At 37.9% G+C, this 23,202-nt stretch overlaps 1 protein-coding gene across 2 annotated transcripts in view; it reads right to left on the bottom strand.

The window, feature by feature from the left end:
• The window catches only part of npr2 (natriuretic peptide receptor 2), a 233,698-nt gene that overhangs the window by 19,062 nt on the left and 191,434 nt on the right, over positions 1–23,202 (bottom strand). For both annotated transcript variants that reach the window (XM_061980767.2, XM_061980768.2), the window contains exons 16-20: positions 20,346–20,492; positions 12,131–12,254; positions 7,545–7,613; positions 7,284–7,458; positions 175–273 (exon numbers count right to left, since the gene is read on the bottom strand). In XM_061980767.2, coding sequence (XP_061836751.2) covers positions 175–273; positions 7,284–7,458; positions 7,545–7,613; positions 12,131–12,254; positions 20,346–20,492 — 614 coding nt within the window. The remainder of the gene's footprint in view (positions 1–174; positions 274–7,283; positions 7,459–7,544; positions 7,614–12,130; positions 12,255–20,345; positions 20,493–23,202) is intronic.

Raw genomic sequence — 23,202 nt, 5'->3', positions numbered from 1 at the left:
CAATGTTTTTAAGTGTTCCTTGCAACCTTAATCTCAAAAAAGGCCAGGATTTGAAGAAACAACAACACGCAGTAGTAACATTGCCACCAGTAGGACATTTGTGTCAAAAAACATGTGTGTAGGTTCTCGAAGGGGTTCTGGAAAAAGCAACTAAAAATAGATTTTGACACTCACCTTCTCCGTTGGACTCCATTCGTGAGGATGTGTTGACAGTGTCTCCAAACAAACAATATCTGGGCATTTTCAAGCCCACCACTCCAGCACACACTGGACCTGCCAACACATTGATGACATCACATCGGTAATGACTGACAATTAGGACAGACTCTTGTCAACATCCTCTACAAATACATGATGACATCATCACATTTTATTACAGTATATCTTCTTAAGGGACAATGCCACCGTCGACACTTTAGAGTAGTCAGTGTGCAGCTTGTATTGCTGTATAGATTTACTGTAAATTGGCAACACAGCAAAGGAGCAAGATCATTGTGTCTTGCTGTGTCTTATGGTCAAGAATGCTTAATAATATGTAATGTGTTCAATATTTACCGTATTTTTGGTCATTTTAATCATTGCGGTAACCACAAACCCCAAAACTGTCATGTCTGTGTGATCATGTTTTGTTTTAGTCATGTTCGGTTTTGTTTTTGGACTTTTTGTGCACTTTTGTTTTGTTTTGTCACCATAGCAACCATTAGTTTTCACCTGTCACGTCACGCACTTGTTTCATATTTTTGAGTCACGCACCTGTTTTCGTTAATCATGTCTATAGCATTTAAGTTCATTGTTTTCAGTTTGTCTTTCTGGTGACATCCCGCATTTATGCTTCTGCACACTCTCCACACACCCTTATGACCCTTGCTGCTCTTTTTTCATGCCGGTTCCATGCCAAGTAAGTTTTTGTTTATCAAGCCACAGTTAGTTATTTTTGTTGTTCATAGTTTCTGCCTTTGTGCAAGTTTTATGTTTATAGTCAAGTTTTTGTACTTCCGCCCTTGTGCGCGCCTTTTGTTTGATCCTTTTTTTTTGTAGTTATAGTGTTTAAATAAATCATGTACTCCCCTTCACGCCACGTATGGTCCAAATCTTTTGCACCTCGGGAGAACAAACCACGCCACAGTCCTAGTCTTGACAAAAACCAGTGAAGTTGGCACGTAAATCGTAAATAAAAACAGAATACAATGATTTGCAAATCCTTTTCAACTTATATTTAACTAAATAGACTGCACAGACAATATACTTAACAATCAAACTGGAAAACGTTGTTGTTTTTTGCAAATATTAGCTCATTTGGAATTCGATACCTGCAAAATGTTTCAAAAAAGCTGGCAAAAGTGTCAAAAAAACTGAGAAAGTTGAGGAATGATCATCAAACATTTATTTGGAACATCCCACAGGTGAACAGGCTAATTGGGAACAGATGGGTGCCATGATTGCGTATAAAAGCAGCTTCCATGAAATGCTCAGTCATTCACAAACGAGAACGGGGCGAGGGTCACCACTTTGTGAACACATGCGTGAGCAAATTGTCGAACAGTTTAAGAACAACATTTTTTTAACAAGGGATTTCACCATCTGAGGTCTGTAATATAATCAAAAGGTTAAGAGAATGTGGAGAAATCACTGCACGTAACATTGAATGCCCATGACTTTCGATCCCTCAGGCGGTACTGCATCAAAAAGCGACATCAGTGTGTAAAGGATATCACCACATGGGCTCAGGAACACTTCAGAAAACCACTGTCAGTAACTACAGTTGGTCGCTACATCTGTAAGTGCAAGTTAAAACTCTACTATGCAAAGCGAAAGCCATTTATCAACAACACCCAAAAACGCCGCCAACTTCACTGGTTTTGGGTTTTGTAATTATTCTGCGTGTTTATTTCCGTCTGACTCCTGGCAACAACTTGTGTTCCTACTTCTGGATTCAAACACGAGCGTGTGTTCTAGTCACGGCAGATTTGGTAACAAACAACAAAGACGATTATTTTTCGGACAAAAGAGGATTCACAACCTTATCTTTTTTAATATGAATTCATGGAGGATGAACTCCTGCTTCTAGAAGCCAGTACGAAGGAAGAGTGAGACGTGGGAGCAGACGGAAGCCGACAGAGTGAGGTGAAAGTGAAGCGAAGCTGCAAAAGGTGGAACTTGAAGCCAAGCTATTTTCGACATAAATGGAGTGTTTACCCATAATAAACCGAAAAAAAACCGTCCATGGTTAGCTGGACCAAACAAACAATTGTCCATCGAGTGAGTCACACTTTGTATTGATCATGATACACGCAGCTAATAATACCGTAGCACACCGATGTAGTATGCTAGAAAAATAGTTCTTACAATAACAATGTTGCTACAGCTTGGTTATTATACAGGTTACGGAATGTAAATGAAATATTGTTGATGGTTTTTGAAAGCATTTTTTAAGTGATTTATAGGTAGAATCGATTGCTCCCATTATCTGCATTGCTAGCCACCTCGAATAAGACGATTTTGACATGTTAGAAAGCGGAAAAAAAACCTTTTGTTTTCTTGTATCTCATAATGATTGTGAACGACAGGCAAAATTCCAAAAGCAAGTGCAGATCCCCTTTAAAAGTAGACAATAGACGGCAATAAAAGCACATACTCAGAACATATTGTCAAATTACTGTACTGTTTTAATTCATTACAACTAGAGATGTCCGATATTATCCGCCGACAAATGCTTTAAAATGAAATATCGGAAATTATCGGTATCGGTTTCAAAAAGTAAAATGTATGACTTTTTAAAACGGCGCTGTACAGAGTGGTACACGGACGTAGGGAGAAGTACAAAGCGCCAATAAACCTTAAAGGCACTGCCTTTGTGTGCCGGCCCGATCACATAATATCTACGGCTTTTCACACACACAAGTGAATGCAATTCATACTTGGTCAACAGCCATACAGGTCACACTGAGGGTGGCCGTATAAACAACTTTAACACTGTTACAAATATGCGCCACACTGTGAACCCACGCCAAACAGGAATGACAAAAACATTTCGGGAGAACATCCACACCGTAACACAACATAAACTCAACAGAACAAATACCCAGAAGCCCTTGCAGCACTAACTCTTCCGGGACACGACAATATACACCTCCCCTAACCCCCACCTCAACCCCCCCCACCCCCCCCCCCAAACCCCGCCCACCTCAACCTCCTCATGCTCTCTCAGGGAGAGCATGTCCCAAATTCTAAGCTGCGGTTTTGAGGCATGTTAAAAAAAATAATGCACTTTGTGACTTTAATAATAAATATGGCAGTGCCATGTTGGCACTTTTTTCCATAACTTGAGTTGATTTATTTTGGAAAACCTTGTTACATTGTTTAATGCATCCAGCGGGGCATCACAACAAAATTAGGCATAATAATGTGTTAATTCCACGACTGTATATATCGGTATCGATTGATATCGGAATCGGTAATTAAGAGTTGGACAATATCGTAATATCGGATATCGGCAAAAAAGCCATTATCGGACATCTCTAATTACAACTAATAAAAAGCGGTAGGAAATGGATGGATGGAATATTAGTAATAGTAATAAATTAGTTAAAACTATACAAAAAAAGGCTTTCTAATTGTCCAACATTAAGTTGCAGGCATTCTCCGTGTTTGTTTTACTCTTGAAAAGTGTTTTTCCGTCTTTAACATTCATTTAGGTTGGGTTGAGTTTTTTCTTGCCCTGATGTGGGATCTGAGGATCTGAGGATGTCGTTGTGGCTTGTGCAGCCCTTTGAGACACTTGTGATTAAGGGCTATATAAATCAACTTTGATTGATTGATTGATTGATGTTGCAACACGTTGGCCTCTCATCTGAGCAGGTTTAATCATCCATCCATCCATCCGTCTTCTTCCGCTTATCAAAGGTCAAGTCGAGGGGGCAGCAGTCTAAGCAGACAAGCCCAGACTTCCCTCTTCCCAGCCACTTTGTGCAGCTCTTCCCGGGGGATCCCGAGGAGTTCCTAGGCAAGCCGGGAGACATAGTCTTCCCAACGTGTCCTGGGTCTTCCCCGTGGCCTCCTACCGGTTGGACGTGCCCTAAACACCTCCCTAGGGAGGCGTTCGGGTGGCATCCTGACCAGATGCCCGAACCACCTCATCTGGCTCCTGTCCATGTGGAGGAGCAGCGGCTTTACTTTGAGCTCCTCCTGGATGGCAGAGCTTCTCACCCTATCTCTAAGGGAGAGCCCCGCCACCCGGCGGAGGAAACTCATTTCGGCCGCTTGTACCCGTGATCTTGTACTTTCGGTCATAACCCAAAGCTCATGACCATAGGTGAGGATGGGAACGTAGATCGACCGGTAAATTGAGAGCTTTGCCTTCCGGCTCAGCTCCTTCTTCACCACAACGGATCGATACAGCGTCAGCATTACTGAAGACGCCGCACCGATCCGCCTGTCGATCTCACGATCCACTCTTCCCTCATTTGTGAACAAGACTCCGAGGTACTTGAACTCCTCCACTTGGGGCAAGATCTCCTCCCCAACCCGGAGATGGCACTCCACCCCTTTCCGGGCAAGAACCATGGACTCGGACTTGGAGGTTCTGATTCCCATCCCATTCGCTTCACACTCGGCTGCGAACCAGGTTTAATCAGTTGATGCTTATAGACTTAGATTGGTCAGATCTGGTCTTTGGCATCATCATTTAGACTAGATCTGATCCAATGAATGGCTTGAGAAGACAAAGCACAAAGTAACGCTACAGTTGGGTGAGGTGGAGGAACGCAAGATGTCTGAAATCCAGCAGTGACGTCGTCATGGCGGAGTGGAAGAGGATCCCAGTAAGAACATGAGAATATCTGATCAATGTCTAAAGCAGGGGTGTCAAACTCAAAAAAAGAGTGGGCCAAAATTTTAAACTGAACAAAGCCGCGGGCCAAGGTTGAACAAATTAACCTTTTAATAGGGACCTAAACAAGTTTTGCATTGAATATTGAACAAGCAAGGCTTGTATAACTTTATAGTGACATGCAAAATCGAGTTTCAAATAATAATAATAATAATTACAAAATATCAATGGCATATCAAATACAATTTAAATAAAAATTGAATGCCTCTTTTCTATTTGCAGCCTTCTGAGGTAAATATCAACATTAACTTTTTCCACAGGCTAATAATTTTGAAAATAAAATGATGAATAAACTAACCATTCAGGACTTTAAACTGCTCAGTTTGCAACACACTGATCTAATCTGATGTACCTGACATCTTTTCTTGGATGCAAGTTCATTAATGTCGGGGCTCAGACTTTGAGCTGAGGCAACCTTCATTATTGAACAAAGGTGTTCATCAGTCATTATATCTCGTATTCCACAGTCTTGGGAGCGTGCCTTACAGGCACTGCTTTTAACGTCCTCTACGAGCTGACGTCACGTCCGCTTTTCATCCCTTCTGACAACGTGCCCGCCCAGTCACAAGATATGAGCGGCTCCTGTACGCACACACACGTAAATGCAATGCATACTTCATCAACAGCGATACAGGTCACACTGAGAGTGGCTGTATAAGCAACTTTAACACAGTTAGAAATATACGCCACACTGTGAATCCACATCAAACAAGAATGACACACATTTTGGGAGAACATCCGCACAGTAACACAACATAAACACAACAGAACAAATACCCAGAACCCTTTACAGCACTAACTCTTCCGGGACGCTACAATATACACCCCCGCTATCCCCAAACCCTGCCGCCCCCCACACCTTGTAGCGTCCCGGAAGAGTTAGTGCTGCAAAGGGTTTTGGGTATTTGTTCTGTTGTGTTTATGTTGTGTTACTGTGCGGATGTTCTCCCGAAATGTGTTTGTCATTCTTGTTTGGTGTGGATTCACAGTGTGGCGTATATTTCTAACAATGTTAAAGTTATTTATACGGGCACCCTCAGTGTAACCTGTATCGCTGAAGATCAAGTATGCGTTGCATTCACTTGTGTGTGCGTGCCACAGCCGCACATATTATGTAACTGAGCCAGCACTCGTTGGACTGGACGAAAAGGGGACGTTACAATTCTCGGGAGGGGCACTGAAATTTGGGAGTCTCCCAGGAGGTTTGGCAAGTATGAGAAATTTGGCCCGCGGGCCAGAGTTTGACACTCATGGTCTAGAGCGGGGGTCAGCAACCCGCGGCTCTAGAGCCACATGCGGCTCTTTAGCGGCGCCCTGGTGGCTCCATGGAGCTTTTTCAAAAATGTATGGAAATGGAAAAAAAAAATTGTAATATGGTTTCTGTAGGAGGACAAACACAACTTAAACCTTCCTAATTGTTAGAAAGCCCACTGTTTAATATGTTTGTGTTTATGCTTCACTGATGAGAGTGCCATTTTGTCCTACTAATTTCAGCGGCCCTTGAACTCACCGTTGTGTGGACTGTGACTCAACAGTTTGTTTACATGTATGACTTTCTCCGACGCTGCCACAGAAAGACGTGTTTTATGCCACTCCTTTTTTGTCTCATTTTGTCCACCAAACATTTTATACTGTGCGTGAATGCACAAAGGTGAGTTTTGTTGATGTTATTGACTTGTTGGAGTGCTAATCAGGCATATTTGGTCACTGCATGACTGCAAGCTAATCGATGTTAACATGCTATTTAGGCTAACTGTATGTACATATTGCATCATTATGCCTCACCATCTTGTTCCAGACCACAGCAAACATTACCCAGCTTGCAAAGATTGTAATAAATCCATTAGAAGAACACAGCCTGCTGTTTCCTTTAACTTGGACACACACATCTATACCGTTGACCATTCTAAGACAGTCATTTCCAGGCGTTATCTCACCCTCTGAGAAGTTTTACTAATGTTTCCAATGTAAAAATGTGTAGAATAAATATTATATTTCAACATTTCTGTCAATGAAGATTTGCGTCAGCCTGTGACACATAGTCGTTTTGATAGTAGGCTAATATAGCTAATTAGCTACTTACATCATGTGTTGCCATCATTATAACATTTATATAAGTCTTTTAAATTTTTGCGGCTCCAGACAGATTACTATTTTGTATTTGTGGTCCAATACGGCTCTTTCAACATTTTGGGTTGCCGACCCCTGGTCGAGAGGATTAAGGACAAAGATCACACTACAATGAAACGGTCCTTGACTGTGAGCTGGACCCATTTGTGTTGCCATTGATTTACAATAGAGCATTGTTGCAAATCTATGCGGTTTCAAAAGCTACACAACAGTGACAACTCCAGGTTATGTCCAAATGTCATTTCTATTTGAGAAGAAGTCTCACCTGTGTGAATACCTATCCTGAGTCTCAGCTGGTCGTTGGGTCTGTGGCGGATCTTGAAGGTTTTCACCTGCTCTAACAAGGCCAGCGACATCCCGGCGATCTCCCTGGCGTGGAGTTTCCCGTTTCGCACCGGCAGCCCCGACACCACCATGTAGGCGTCGCCGATGGTCTCCACCTGTTGGAGCCACGCAAACGTGCACAAAACTGATCAGCTCGTGTAAAAACTTGGAACTAGATTCCAGCGGCCAAACTTGGACTCACCTTGTAAACATCAAAGTTATCGATGATGGCGTCAAAGCAGGTGTACAGGTCGTTGAGCAACGTGACCACCTTGAGAAATAGAATATCTAATATTTATTGACGAAAACACATGTGATACAGTCAAAGAAGTAAGCAGCGGTTGTTAACGTAATTGAAAATAGTTTGGAGCAAGCTTTCAAACATGGAAATATTACTTTAAAAGATTGTATGGGGATGAAATACAACTGAGAAGAGAGGACCATTTGTCCTATTCCAAAGCTGTGAAAGTTAATTCCTGGCTTTTGGCTCCTCCCACATTCTTTCCCTTCTTACAGAAGGTACGTTTTTACCCTAAACGTAATCTACTTATCAAAGTATTAGGTATGTACAAATTGTGATTCGTATTTGTTGTTTGGGATGGGTACCGAAATCGGTATTGACCGCAGTCCATTGTTACTACCGGGTACCGATTTACGTAAAATTATATTATGTTTTAGTGTTGTCCCGATACCAATATTTTGATACTTTTCGGTACTTTTTGATACTTTTATAAATAAAGAGGACAAAAATGGTGGTATTGTGGCCAAACAGCTAAGTTTTTATTTCATCTGACCACAGAACTTTCCTCCAGAAGGTCTTATCTTTGTACATGTGATGTCAGATGAAACAAGATCTGAGCTGTTTGGCCACAATACCCAGCAATATGTTTGGAGGAGAAAAGGTGAAGCCTTTAATCCCAGGAGCACCATTCCTACCGTCAAGCATGGTGGTGGTAGTATTATGCTCTGGGCCTGTTTTGCTGCCAATGGAACTGGTGCTTTACAGAGAATAAATGGGACAATGAAAAAGAAGGATTACCTCCAAATTCTTCAAGACAACCTAAAATCACACACCAAAACACACATCAAAAGTGGTAAAGAAATGGCTAAATCAGGCTAGAATTAAGGTTTTAGGATGGCCTTCCCAAAGTCCTGACTTAAACATGTGGACAATGCTGAAGAAACAATGTTTCGTTTCAGCAAGGCAAGAGGAAAGCACATAAAAGTAAAGCTCCATTTTTCATTGATGTTATTTTACATTGGATATGTCATAGATTATGATTAGCATTAGTAATCTCCATGCCTTTAACACCTCCAAATTTGGTAATAAAAACCACAACCAAGGTGTACATTAAAATCAAACAGTTGGTGTGTAATAAGTACAATACTTACAGTATAAACACTTTGTAGGACTTTACAAAACACATTCAACTTTGTGGCAAATACTACTCCCTGAATATGGCAACACACCGTAGTCTATACAATACAAGTACTACATAATACAATAAAGGACCTTTTTTTAACAGTACAGTATTTGCAAATGCGACACATAAGTGTCAGAAAACAAGATAACAACCGGACAGCATTTAATTTAATTGATTAAATTAAATGTGTTACTAATGAACATTTAATAACACATTTAAATGCACGCAAGAGTACCGGAAATTACTACCCTTAAGTAGAGATGTCCGATAATATCGGCCTGACAATATTATCGGCCGAAAATGCGTTAAAATGTAATATCGGAAATTATCGGAATCGTTTTTTTTATTATCGTTATCGTTATCGTTTATTTTTTATTTTTTATTAAATCAACATAAAAACACAAGATACACTTACAATTAGTGCACCAACCCAAAAAACAATCAATCAATCAATATATATCAATACAGTCTGCAAGGGATACAGTCCGTAAGCACATAATTGTGCGTGCTGCTGGTCCACTAATAGTACTAACCTTTAACAGTTAATTTTACTCATTTTCATTAATTACTAGTTTCTATGTAACTGTTTTTATATTGTTTTACTTTCTTTTTTATTCAAGAAAATGTTTTTAATTTATTTATCTTATTTTATAAAAAATTTTAAAAAGTACCTTATCTTCACCATACCTGGTTGTCCAAATTAGGCATAATAATGTGTTAATTCCACGACTGTATATATCGATTGATATCGGTATCGGTAATTAAAGAGTTGGACAATATCGGAATATCGGATATCGGCAAAAAGCCATTATCGGACATCCCTACCCTTAAGTATTGGTATCAATTCCCAGGTATTGGGACTTGGTATAATATCGAGAAAAAAAAAATATGAGTAAAAGTAATTAAGAGTTATTTTTTAAGGTCATTCCTGCAAATATGAGGGTGTAAGTTTGTCAAGTATAACCTGCTGACTGCTTGGACATCATTATAGTATTCTTCCGGAAGTGGAGGTAGTGGGAGACATGTTGTTGCGCAATATCTCAAATGACTCAACTCTGCGTCAACCTATTCTGTGTTGAACTATTCTGGGCTGCACTGGGAACGTGTCAGACTCACTGCAGACGGGAAGTTCGGACATGGAACAGTTTCCACTGGCTCCCTGTTCATTTTAGAATTGATTTTAAAACCTTGCTGTTTGTTTTTAGAGCTTTACATGGACTGGCACCTCAGTATATCTCGGACCTCATCCAAATTTACACTCATGCGCGCGCTCTGAGGTCCGAGAGCCAGCTCCAGCTCGTGGTGCCCAAGACCAGACTTAAATCCATGGGAGACAGGGCCTTCTCTGTGGTCGGCCCTAAGCTCTGGAACACTCTGCCCTTCCATGTTCGAACTGCTCCCACAGTGGAGTGTTTTAAGTCTCGTCTTAAGACCCACTTTTATTCTTTGGCTTTTAACACTACATGAGTTGTGTTGTCCTCTGTGTTTTTTTATAAATTTTGATTTCTATTTACTGTTTTAATTGTTTTTTCCCTTTAAAATCTGTTTTTAATCATATTTATTTTTTATATTGTTTTTATATTGGTTCTATATTTATTTACTTTTTGTTTTTATTCAGTCATTGGTGGAGCTAAGGATAATATTTAATTATTGTTTTTAATATTGTTTTTAATATTGTTGTGCAGCACTTTGGAAACATTTTTGTTGTTTAAATGTGCTATAAAAATAAAGTGGATTGGATTGGATTGGATTAAACGTTAGCAAATACAAAGTAAATGGGTTGAATTCAGATGAGGATACTTCATTAATTACAGTGGTAATATAGGTGATTATTCGATTAATTTTAATTATATTCGCTTACTTTGATTAATCGAAAACATTGTTAAAATTTGCTCAGAACTTTAAAGGGGAACATTATCACCAGGCCTATGTAAGCGTCAATATATACCTTGATGTTGCAGAAAAAAGACCATATATTTTTTTAACCGATTTCCGAACTCTTAATGGGTGAATTTTGGCGAATTAAACGCCTTTTAAATGTCACATCGGGAAGCAATCCGCCATTTTCTCACTTTCGTCGGTGTGTTATCGGAGGGTGTAACAACACGAACAGGGACGGATTCAAGTTGCACCAGTGGCCCAAAGATGCGAAAGTGGCAAGAAATTGGACGAAATTTGTTCAAAATACATGGGTGTGGGGAAAGCCGACGAAATGGTCAGTCGTTTGTTCCGCACACTTTACCGACGAAAGCTATGCTACGACAGAGATGGCAAGAATGTGTGGATATCCTGCAACACTCAAAGCAGATGCATTTCCAACGATAAAGTCAAAGAAATCTGCCGCCAGACCCCCATTGAATCTGCCGGAGTGTGTGAGCTATTCAGGGACAAAGGACATCGGTAGCACGGCAAGCAATGGCGGCAGTTTGTTCCCGCAGACGAGCGAGCTAAACCCCTTGGATGTCTTGGCTCACACCGTCCCTTATGCCACCGAAGATGATCAAGAGAAGAATATCGACCCTAGCTTCCCTGGCCTGCTGACATCAACTCCAAAACTGGACAGATCAGCTTTCAGGAAAAGAGAGCGGATGAGGGTATGTCTACAGAATATATTAATTGATGAAAACGTTATTCATTAGTCGCGGTTTTACGTAAATTATTATACATAAACTGTGTTTACCAATAATTTAGCTTAAAAACATTGATTTTTTTCAATCATTCGAGTACATTCGGGTAGTCTTGTGTATTGCAGTATTTTGTGTCTATTTAGGTATGGTTAACCTGAGTGCTGAAATCGTGGAAAAATATATGTTCTTAGCGCGCCTGAAATGGGCTGTCTGCACTCTCAAAGTGCATGTTGTTGCCAAATGTATTTCATATGCTGTAAACCTAGTTCATAGTTGTTAGTAATTATCTTATCAGACAGTGTTAAGCCGCTGAAATCCGAGTCTGAATCCGAGCTAATGTCGCTATACCTTGCTGTTTGTTTGTATTGGCATCACTGTGTGACGTCACAGGAAAATGGACGTGTGTATATAACGATGGTTAAAATCAGGCACTTTGAAGCTTTTTTTAGGGATATTGCGTGATGGGTAAAATTTTGAAAAAAACTTTGAAAAATAAAATAAGCCACTGGGAACTGATTTTTAATGGTTTTAACCCTTCTGAAATTGTGATAATGTTCCCCTTTAAATATTTTGAAAATTTTCAAACTAGAATTTAAAAATTATAATGATTTATACTAAAATCAAGATTATGATGTAAAGTCAATGACTAAAAATAAGTAATTATCTCTTAAGACAAAGGGACGTTTCTAGAAATATTTAGTAAAATATTGGCAAGTGGTAAATCATTTGCAGTTTACCTGCAGAGGTGTACTTTCTGCCGACAAGGACGTGAAGCCAACAATGTCGCTGAAGTAAATGGTGACACTGTCAAAAGCTTCTGCCTGCACCGTCTCTCCTCGCTTCAGCTGCTCTGCCACTGAACTTTGTAAACAAAGAGAGAAAACAAGTTGAAGTCGTCAGCGATGAAGAAGGCAGGCAGCACACATAGCATACGAGGTTGTCACCAGTAAAAATACACAAATATTTAAACAAAAAATGCTAATTATGGAAGTACAGTCGTGGTCAAAAGTTTACATACACTTGTAAAGAACATAATGTCACGGTTGTCTTGAGTTTCCAATCATATCTACAACTCTGTGATTGGAGCTTCCATCTGTTGAAAAGCTCTATGGAGATGATGATTTAATTTTCCAGCATGATCCAGCAGTGCCAAAACCACCAGTAACTGGTGTACTGACCATGGCATTACTGTCCTTGATTGGCCTGCCAACTCCCCTGACCTGAACCCCATAGAGAATTTGTGGGGTATTGTGAAGAAGAAGCTGAAAGACACCAGAGCCAATAATGCAAATGAGCTAAAGGCCGCTATTGAAGCATCCTGAGCATCCATAACACCTCAGCAATGCCACAGGCTGATTGCCTCCATGCCACGCCACATTGATGCAGTAATCCGTGCAAAACGATTCCCAACCAAGTACTGAGTGCATTAATTGACATTTTCAAATGTTTGATTTTGTTTTGCTGTTATAAATCTTTTTTTTAACTTGGTCTGAGGAAATATTCAAATTTTTTGAGATACGATTTTTTAGTTTTCTTAAGCTGTATGCCATAATCAGCAATATTAAAATAATAAAAGGCTTGGAATATTTCAGTTGATGTGTAATGAATCCAGAATGTATGACTTTTTTTTTTTTTTAATTGCATTACAGAAAATAAATAACTTTATCACAATATTCTAATTTTCTGAGACAGTCTTGTACTTGTTGGTCACAAAAAACATTCATGAAGACACAGAACCACAGAACCTTCCTCTAGAAGGTCTTATCTTTGTCCATGTGATGTCAGATTAAACTAAAATTCAGCTGTTTGGCCACAATACCCAGCTATATGTTTGGAGGAGAAAAGGCGAGGCCTTTAATCCCAAGAACACCAGGCCTACCGTCAAGCATGGTGGTGGTAGTATTATGCTCTGGGTCTGTTTTGCTGCCAATGGAACTGGTGCTTTACAGAGAGTAAATGGGACAATGAAAAAGGAGGATTACCTCCAAATTCTTCAGGACAACCTAAAATTATCAACCCAGAGGTTGGGTCTTGGGTGCAGTTGGGTGTTCCAACAGGACAATGACCCCAAACACACGTCAAAAGTGGTAAAGTAATGGCTAAATCAAGCTAGAATTAAGGTTTTAGAATGGCCTTCCCAAAGTCCTGACTTAAACGTGTGGACAATAAGAATTGATGATATGGAGATAGAAAGGGTGTATTCAACAACATTTTTGGGAATCTATATAGATGACAAATTAAATTGGAAACTACATAAATATACTCAAGACAAAGATGTCAAAAATCATTGCTATGTTACATAAAATTAAAAACTCTGTAAATCAAAAGTCTCTTAACATGTTATATAATTATTTCGTACTCCCATATCTTAATTATTGTGTTGAAATCTGGGGTAACAATTACAAATCAAACATCAACTCTATATTCTTACTTCAAAAGAAAGCGATTAGAATTCTAAAGTATGCGGATTATCATGACCATACCAATGCTCTGTTTATTAAATTAAAAACATTAAAACTGCACGATCTTGTTGACCTCAACACTGCTATTGTGATGTACAAAGCTCATAACCACATGCTGCCTGGGTGTCTACAGGAGAGGTTCAAACCTCGGTAGAGTCCCTATGACCTCAGAGGTTCAGCTGTCTTTCAGAAAGCAAACATAAGAACAAGCTTAGAAAGTAGATGTGTTTCTGTCAGGGGGGTTCAACTATGTAACAGCTTAGATCAGGGGTGCTCATTACGTCGATCGCGATCTACCGGTCGATCTCGGAGGGTGTGTCAGTCGATCACCAGCCAGGCATTAAAAAAATAGTCCTAAAAATGAGCGATCATAAATCTTCACTATGACGTCACTTTCGTCACTTGATTGACATTCACGGCACCCGAGGGTCTTCTGAGATGACGCTGGCTGCTGCCAGATCATTAAAATTACCGACTGGAAGGCGAGAAACACTTTATTTCAACAGACTCTGGCACCGTACCTGTCGTCAAAACTCCAAAGACCGACTGCACAGTTGCACAATAAAAGCTCTGCTTCATCCTGCCTGCGCTACCAAAATAAGAGTCTCAGAAAGCTGGCGTGCACAAGCTAGCAAGCTACGGAGTTTGCTGACAATGTATTTCTTGTAAAGTGTATACAAAGGAGTACGGAAGCTGGACAAATAAGATGCCAAAAACCAACCACTTTCATGTGGTATTGGACAGAAAGGAGGACTTTTTTTCTCCTCCATTCGAAAATGCGGACGTTATCATCACCACTGTCTGATTCCAATCAATGCAAGTCATCAGAATCAGGTAATACACCAACTTATATTCTTGTCTTCATGAAAGAAAGGAATCTATATGTGTTAAACATGCTTGTATTATCTTTAAACACCTTTAGATTGTTAACAATATTAACTATATGTGTTAAACATGCTTGTATTATCTTTAACCACCTTTAAGTTGTTAACAATATTAACTATTTGTGTTAAACATGCTTGTATTATTTTTAACCACCTTTAACTTGTTAACAATATTAACTATATGTGTTAAACATGCTTGCATTATCTTTAAACACCTTTAACTTGTTAACAATATTAACTATATGTATTAAACATACTTGTATTATCATTAAACACCTTTAATGTATTACCAATATTAATTATATGTGTTAAACATGCTTGCATTATCATTAAACACCTTTAACTTGTTAACAAAAACATATATTTCATAAATAAGTAAATATAAATTATATATATGAATGAGGTAGATCCCCACGACTTGATCAATTGAAAAGTAGCTCGCCTGCAGAAAAAGTGTGAGCACCCCTGGCTTAGATGATTCCTTAAAATGTTCCAGTTCCATTCACACATTTAAAAAACACTTCCAGACCAATGTCTTGGAAAAATATATCACTATTGAATCAACACAGTAGTTAACACTATGATCAATGTTAATTAAAAACTAAATGTTGGATATAAATAATAATGGAAGTATAATTGTTCGTACCGTATTTTTCGGACTATAAGTCGCAGTTTTTTTCATAGTTTGGCCGGGCTCCAGTGCCAACTTATATATGTTTTTTTCTTTCTTTATTATGCATTTTCGGCAGGTGCGACTTATACTCCGGTGCGACTTATACTCCGAAAAATACGGTATATAGTATATAATTGGTGCAAAGGTTTAACATGTGTACAAGGATATTTCACATGCCTTTACTGTGTATATAATTGAACAGTATTTATGTTGTGTACAATGTGTATTTATAATATGTTGTGAAAAGGAAATGTCATAATTTTTGGAAGCTCATCTTGTATTTGACTTTGTTTATAGGGTTAGGCGCAATAAGTGTTCAACTTCAGCCTACACCCTTTCGGTCTGCAACATTTTTAATTTATGAATGTACAACTGTTTGTTTATGTAAAACTGTTTGTTTATTTTGTTGACCATTGACCGAAGAAATAAATACTACTACCACATTTAGCTGAACTGCACCAATTTTGTCAAGAGGAGTGGTCAAAAATTCAACCAGAAGCTTGTGGATGGCTACCAAAAGTGCCTTATTGCAGTGAAACTTGCCAAGGGACATGTAACCAAATATTAACATTGCTGTATGTATACTTTTGACAGCAGATTTGGTCACATTTTCAGTAGACCCATAATAAATTCATAAAAGAACCGAACTTCATGAATGTTTTTTGTGACCAACAAATATGTGCTCCAATCACTCTATCACAAAAAAATAAGAGTTGTAAAAATTATTGGAAACTCAAGACGGCCATGACATTATGTTCTTTACAAGAGTATGTAAACTTTTGACCACGACTGTAATTCTGCTGTTCTTCTCAATGGAACAAAAGCAGGCTATGAGGAAGAAGATGATTAACAGGGAACAAAAAAGTGATATTAGTCTTTGTGGATTAGGTTAGAATAAAGAATAAAGATTGAAAGAAGGATAGGTCTTGTTTCTCAGGCTCCTATAAGTCTGCTCTTTTCTTCAACTTCATTAATAGTTGGTGTGTGAGTATTTTCTGTTCCCTTTCATCTACGCTGAGCTCGCCCTCAGGGAAAAGTCGAAATGAGGAATTGAGAAGGGTTTAAGGTCTTTCACTAATGTCAGGATTTAGCACAATTCCTATTGGAGTTGAATAAGGCTATGTTCCTGCTGCAGGGCATGTATGGGCCAGTGCATGTTTTGGTCATTTTTTGTATATAAATGGGAATAAAAAAACAAAACAAAACAGTTGTTTATTTTTATTTGATTTTGAAATATGACAAAAAAAAACCTGAAAAAAAAGCGTGGTTTTTTTCGTGTTAAAAAGCAATGACTAGATATAAGAATTGTTTTAATTTTCATTTCAGATTTCATAGAACATAATAAAAATCACCAGTCAGCAAAAATTAAAAATCAGAATTTTTTTTTTCCATTTTGTGTTGTTGTATCTTAGGTTTATATTATTTTAGTCAAGTCTATCAATCAATCAAAGTTTACTTATATAGATCTTAACAGTGCAATACTTTTTCATAACATGGTCACTACTGCCTAGTTTATCTTGTTATATTCTTATTTTACTGTTATATTTTTATTCTCATTGTTGCTTTTTATTTTTATTCTTATTGTAATATTTTTCTATTTTGTTTCCGTTTATTCCCCCATTATTTACTTTTTACTTTTAAATTCGATCTCAATTCTGTACACTGCTGCTGGAATTTAAATTTTTCTGAGGGAACTCTCCTGAAGGAATCAATAAAGTACTATCTATCTATCTATCTATCTATCTATCTATCTATCTATCTATCTATCTATCTATCTATCTATCTATCTATCTATCTATCTATCTATCTATCTATCTATCTATCTATCTATCTATCTATCTATCCATCCATCTATCCATCCATCTATCCATCCATCTATCTATCTATCTATCTATCTATCTATCTATCTATCTATCTATCTATCTAATCAAAAATGCTTCAAAGGGTTGCACAAACAAAGTGATATATATATATATATATATATATATATATATATACGACCCCAAAGGGAATAAGCGGTAGAAAATGGATGGATGGATGGATATATATATATATATATATATATATATATATATATATATATATATATATATATATATATATATATATATATATATATATATATATATATATATATGTATATATATATATATATATATATGTATATATATATATATATATATATGTATATATATATATATATATATATATATATATATATATATATATATATATATATGTATATATATTTATATATATATATATATATATATATACATATATATATATATATATATATATATATATATATATATATATATATATATATATATATATATTCACACACAGTATTTTTCGGAGTATAAGTCGCACCGGAGTATAAGTCGCACCTGCCGAAAATGCATAATAAAGAAGAAAAAAAACATATATAAGTCGCACTGGAGCCCGGCCAAACTATGAAAAAAACTGCGACTTATAGTCCGAAAAATACGGTATATATATATATATATATATATATATATATGTATGTGTGGGAAAAAAAATCACAAGACTATTTCATCTCTACAGGCCTGTTTCATGAGGGGGGGTTTCCTCAATCTTCAGGAGATCCTGATGATTGAGGAAACCCCCCCTCATGAAACAGGCCTGTAGAGATGAAATAGTCTTGTGATTTTTTTCCCACACATACATATATTGCGCTCTACTACGGTATCGAGCACTATTTTTTGGATAACCTTATTAAGACATATATATATATATATATTTGTAATAAGATGGCATTCCACCTAGTGCGGGGGTCGGCAACGCGCGGTTCTCGAGTCACAAGCGGATTTTTAGCGCCGCCTTAGTGGCTCCCTGGAGCTTTTTCAAAAATGTATGAAAATGGAAAAAGATGGGGGGAAAAAAATGTTTTTTGTGTTTTAATATATTTTCTGTAGGAGGACAAACATGACACAAACCTTCCTAATTGTTAGAAATCCCACTGTTTATATTAAACATGCTTCAATGATGAGAGTATTTGGGGCGAGCCATTTTGTCCTACTAATTTCGAAAGTCCTTGAACGCACCGTAGTTTGTTTACATGCACAACTTTCCTTGATGCTGCCACAGAAAGACGTGTTTAATACCACTCCTTTTTTGTCTCTATTTGTCCACCAAACTTTTTATGCTGTGCGTGAATGCACAAAGGTGAGCTTTGTTGATGTTATTGACTTGTGTGAAGTGCTAATCAGGCATATTTGGTCACTGCATGACTGCAAGCTAATCAATGCTAAAATTCTATTTATGCGAGCTGTATGTACATACTGCATCATTATGCCTCGTATTTTAGGTATATTTGAGGCCATTTTATTAGCATTTTCTGTTTCCTTCAACTTGGACACACACATGTATACCTTTGGCCATTCTAAGCCAGTAATTTCCAGGAGTTATCACACCTTCTGAAAAGCCTCCGTTTTAGTAATGTTTTCCAATGTTGTAAAAATGTGTAGAATAAATATTACATTTCAACATTTCTGTCAACGAAGATTTGCGTCACCCTGCGACACATAGTCATTTTGATAGTAGGCTAATATAGACACTTACATCATGTGTTGCCTTCATTATAACACTTATATAAAGTTTTTACATTTTTTGCGGCTCCAGACAGATTTTTAATTTTTAATTTTTGGTCCAATATGGCTCTTTCAACATTTTGGCTTGCCGACCCCTGATCTAGTGGTGCACCAAAGAATCACTTAATTAAAGTTTATTTTCCTATATTCAAACACAGTGTTACTGTTCAAACTGTGTGTAATGTTACAGGGACCAAAAACATTAAATATATACCGTATTTTTCGGAGTATAAGTCGCACCGGAGTATAAGTCGCACCTGCCAAAAATGCATAATAAAAAGGAAAAAAACATATATAAGTCGCACTGGAGCCCGGCCAAACTATGAAAAAAACTGCGACTTATAGTCCGAAAAATACGGTACTTGTTTAATAAAACCTCTGCCTTGTTTTTAATGAATACTTAGGCCAACTATGCTACTGTATTTTAATGTCGGCCATTATGTTGGTACTTAGAGAGCCAATTGTTTTCTGAGGTGGCATTGGTGAAAAAAGCTTGAGAATTACTGCTATAACACATTTAAAAAATGTTTCTGTATGAGATTTTGACATTAAAATTGCATTTGTGTCCAAATATTGGGGTCTTTTTTTTAAAGTTAATTCAAACAAAGCTACACAAATATTTTAATACAAATAAAATTTACGTTCTGATATTATAAATTAATTAATTTGCAGCCAAAACGTTACTGTTGATTTTTATTCCAAAAAAAAACAAAGTGTAGCCAACGAACACATGATTAACTTCATCAAATCTGAGACTTTAAACTTTTTTTTAATTGTTTTTTATCTTCTATCTTTTTATCTAACAAATTGTTCTTAGGGTAATTTGTATTAGCTTTTTCAATGTCTATTTTATTTCGGTTTTAAATGTTATTTTTTAGTCTGTCCTTTGCCTCTATTTCTTTGTGGTGTACAGCCCTTTGTTCTTCAACCGTGCTTGTTTTTAAAGGGCTTTATAAATAAAGTTGGTATGGTATGGTATGGTAAATCTGTCAGTAAATTGAACAACGGTCTTAATCCAGTTGTTCAGCTCATCAATGGACTGTATTTTAAAAGTAACTTTAAGAGAGCAACAAATATTATCATTGATGATTTGAAATGATTGTATTGCAGTCTGGTGCATACATGTATTTGTATTGATGCATTTATTCATTCTATCACTTAATTAAATGACTGTGACACTATGGTAATGGTTATTGCTAGTGGACATAAGGGTTGTGTTTTTACAGTGCTATTAAACCCCGAATTGGACATAAAGTTCTTCATTGTAAATGCAGCCTTGGCAGTGAAGGACAAGAAAAAGTGTTTTCATATCTTCTTACTGCGGTAAAATTTGATAGAGGAGATTTTCAGCTTTTCTTTTTTCCTCCAGGTAGGCTTGTGTTCGCTCCTCCACCAGGTTCTCCAGGTTGTTGGCATACTGCTCCATCCTGGACAGCAGGTTGTTCAAGATGCTGGTGCTGCCCTCTCTGCGGGAAATGAGACGGGAACGGATTACACCAAACGTGACTGACAGGAGCCACCAAAACTGAGGCAGAAGTACCGTATTTTCCGGACTATAGGGTGCACCGGATTATAAGGCGCACTACAGATGAATGGTCTTTTTTCGATCTTTTTTCGTATATAAGGCGCACCGGATTATAGGGCACAATAACCCTCGTGTAACGTTCATATTGTTGTTACTCAGCCAGCGTTTGTGGGTCTGATGCATACTTGCCAACCCTCCCGGATTTTCCGGGAGACTCCCGAAATTCAGCGCCTCTCCCGAAAACCTCCCGGAAGAAATTTTCTCCCGAAAAACTCCCGGAATTCAGCCGGAGCTGGAGGCCACGGCCCCTCCAGCTCCATGCGGACCTGAGTCCAATCCAACACAAAACCAACTAGTCCCTCCCGCACTCAGCTACCGCTCCCTCTCTTCTCTCGCCCACACACTCACTGACGTCACTCACCTCACATGCTGTCACCTGTTAAAGGGCCACACACACACATACTCTACTCTCATAACACACAGTACAGTTAGTAGAACAACTGTGTTTTCATTACTGTGTATTTGATAGGTGCCATTGCCCCGGAATTGTATTGCATTGTACTTTCAAGTCCAACAATGAGTAGAGGAGTGTTATGTGTGTGTATATGTGTAAATAAATGAACACTGATTCAAGTATTTCTTTTATTTATATATATATAATAAAATAAATAAATATATATATAGCTAGAATTCAATGAAAGTCAAGTATTTCATACATATATATATATGAAATACTCGAGTTGGTGAATTCTAGCTGTAAATATACTCCTCCCCTCTTAACCACGCCCCCTGCCCCAACCACGCCCCGCCCCAACCCCGACCACGCCCCCCACCCCCCACCTCCCGACATCGGAGGTCTCAAGGTTGGCAAGTATGGTCTGATGGACCCGTAGCATTTTGTGACTTTTATGTTAAAATACTGAACAGATGTTTACCTTATCCCAATAAACATCTGTTCAGTATTTTAACATAAAAGTGTGTGATTGTGAGGCGTTAAAAGCCACAAAATGCAACGGGTCCATCAGACCCACAAACGCTGGCTGAGTAACAACAATATGAACGTTGCACGGAAAATTTCTCTGCCAGTTTCTGCATCCTACAGGGATTCTTCTTTTGTGTATCTGCACCTGCGGTTCCCACACAAGGTTGCAACGTTGTTTGTCAACACTGTCTGCTCTCATTTTCTCGCACATTTGACCCTCTGATGTTCTGTGTACCTACACTCTGTCCTCCTCCTGTCTAGGACTGCTGTGTGTGTGTGTGTGTGTATGTGTGTGTGTGTGTGTGTGTGTGTGTGTGTGTGTGTGTGGTACACAGAACATCAATTTCCACACTTCTATTAACCCCAGGTCCAGTGGACCCGGACATCTTATATGTAATAGAAATGTGTAGGGGGGTGTATGGTGTGTGGTCATTAAATAAGTATTCTGATATATGTTCTTCACAGAAAATGAGCCAAAGTCAGTGAGTCTCAGTTTGAAAAATTAATTAATTGTATCATTTTTCTTTTAATAAAAAATGAAAACGGGTCCCACAGACCCGAACACCACACAAGGGTTGACACCTCTGGAGTAATATATATTTAAAAAATTCTAAATGTAAAACACTATCTTGTGGTCTACATAACATGTAATGGTGGTTCTTTGGTCAAAATGTTGCATAGATTATGTTTTTTTAAAGATTATCTTCAAGCCGCTTTCTGACAGTTGCTTCAGGATGCGGCGTTTTGTGGGGGGTCTTATTTACGTGGCTCACCTTCGGCAGTGTCTTCTCCCCGTCATCTTTGTTGTAGCGATTTGATTGATTGATTGATTGATTGATTGAGAAGTTTATTGACATCTTTAAAGAATTTAATCCATGTAATGCTTTAAAAAGGCAAATGGATGGCAAAAAAACCAAGGTCCATTAAATAGTCATCACATTTGATACATTCAATAATAACATATATATAACCTGTAACATGTATATCAAAAATTACGTTAAAAAAATGGTGTAGCATGCAAGGACGGGAGTGGGAGAAGTCTCAAAAGATGGAGCTAACTGTTTTAATGACATTCAGACTTTAATTAAATCAATAATGGCGCAGCATCTCCTCATCCGGAAACAACAACAAGGCCGAAAATGTGTCCCGTAAAAAAACGTCCCACCGGAACTCTCTTATAACTAAGTTCCTTGGGTGAATAATGTAAACTCACTACACCGGTATGTTTTAGCGCTTTCATGGCGAATTTACTGACAGATATAAGTAAGAACTTTACACTACTTGATATTAGAAATGGCAACAGCGGAGGATGAATGTCCCATAACAAGAAGATAGAGAAAAAGAAGAAGCTTATCGACTACGGTGTCGCCAAAGGCGGACTCACGCAATTTTTCAGGACTTATGCAGATCTTAAATACAGATCAGCAGGTACCAGAAGGTAAGAAATGTTGCTTTTGCATAATATTGCGAAACAAAACACCAGATAATGAAAAATGTTGCATGCATCAAATTCCAAAATGAGCTAATATTTGCAAAAAATAACTACGTTTTCCAGTTCGAACGTTAAGTATCTTGTCTTTGCAGTCTATTCAATTGAACATAAGTTGAAAAGGATTTGCAAATCATTGTATTCTGTTTTTATGTACGATTTACACAAGGTGCCAACTTC

This window comes from Nerophis lumbriciformis, linkage group LG20, assembly GCF_033978685.3.
Source record: "Nerophis lumbriciformis linkage group LG20, RoL_Nlum_v2.1, whole genome shotgun sequence".
Classification (NCBI taxonomy): Eukaryota; Metazoa; Chordata; class Actinopteri; order Syngnathiformes; family Syngnathidae; genus Nerophis; species Nerophis lumbriciformis.
Note: the sequence above shows the minus strand (reverse complement) of the source record. Positions and strands in the feature narration are given on the sequence as shown.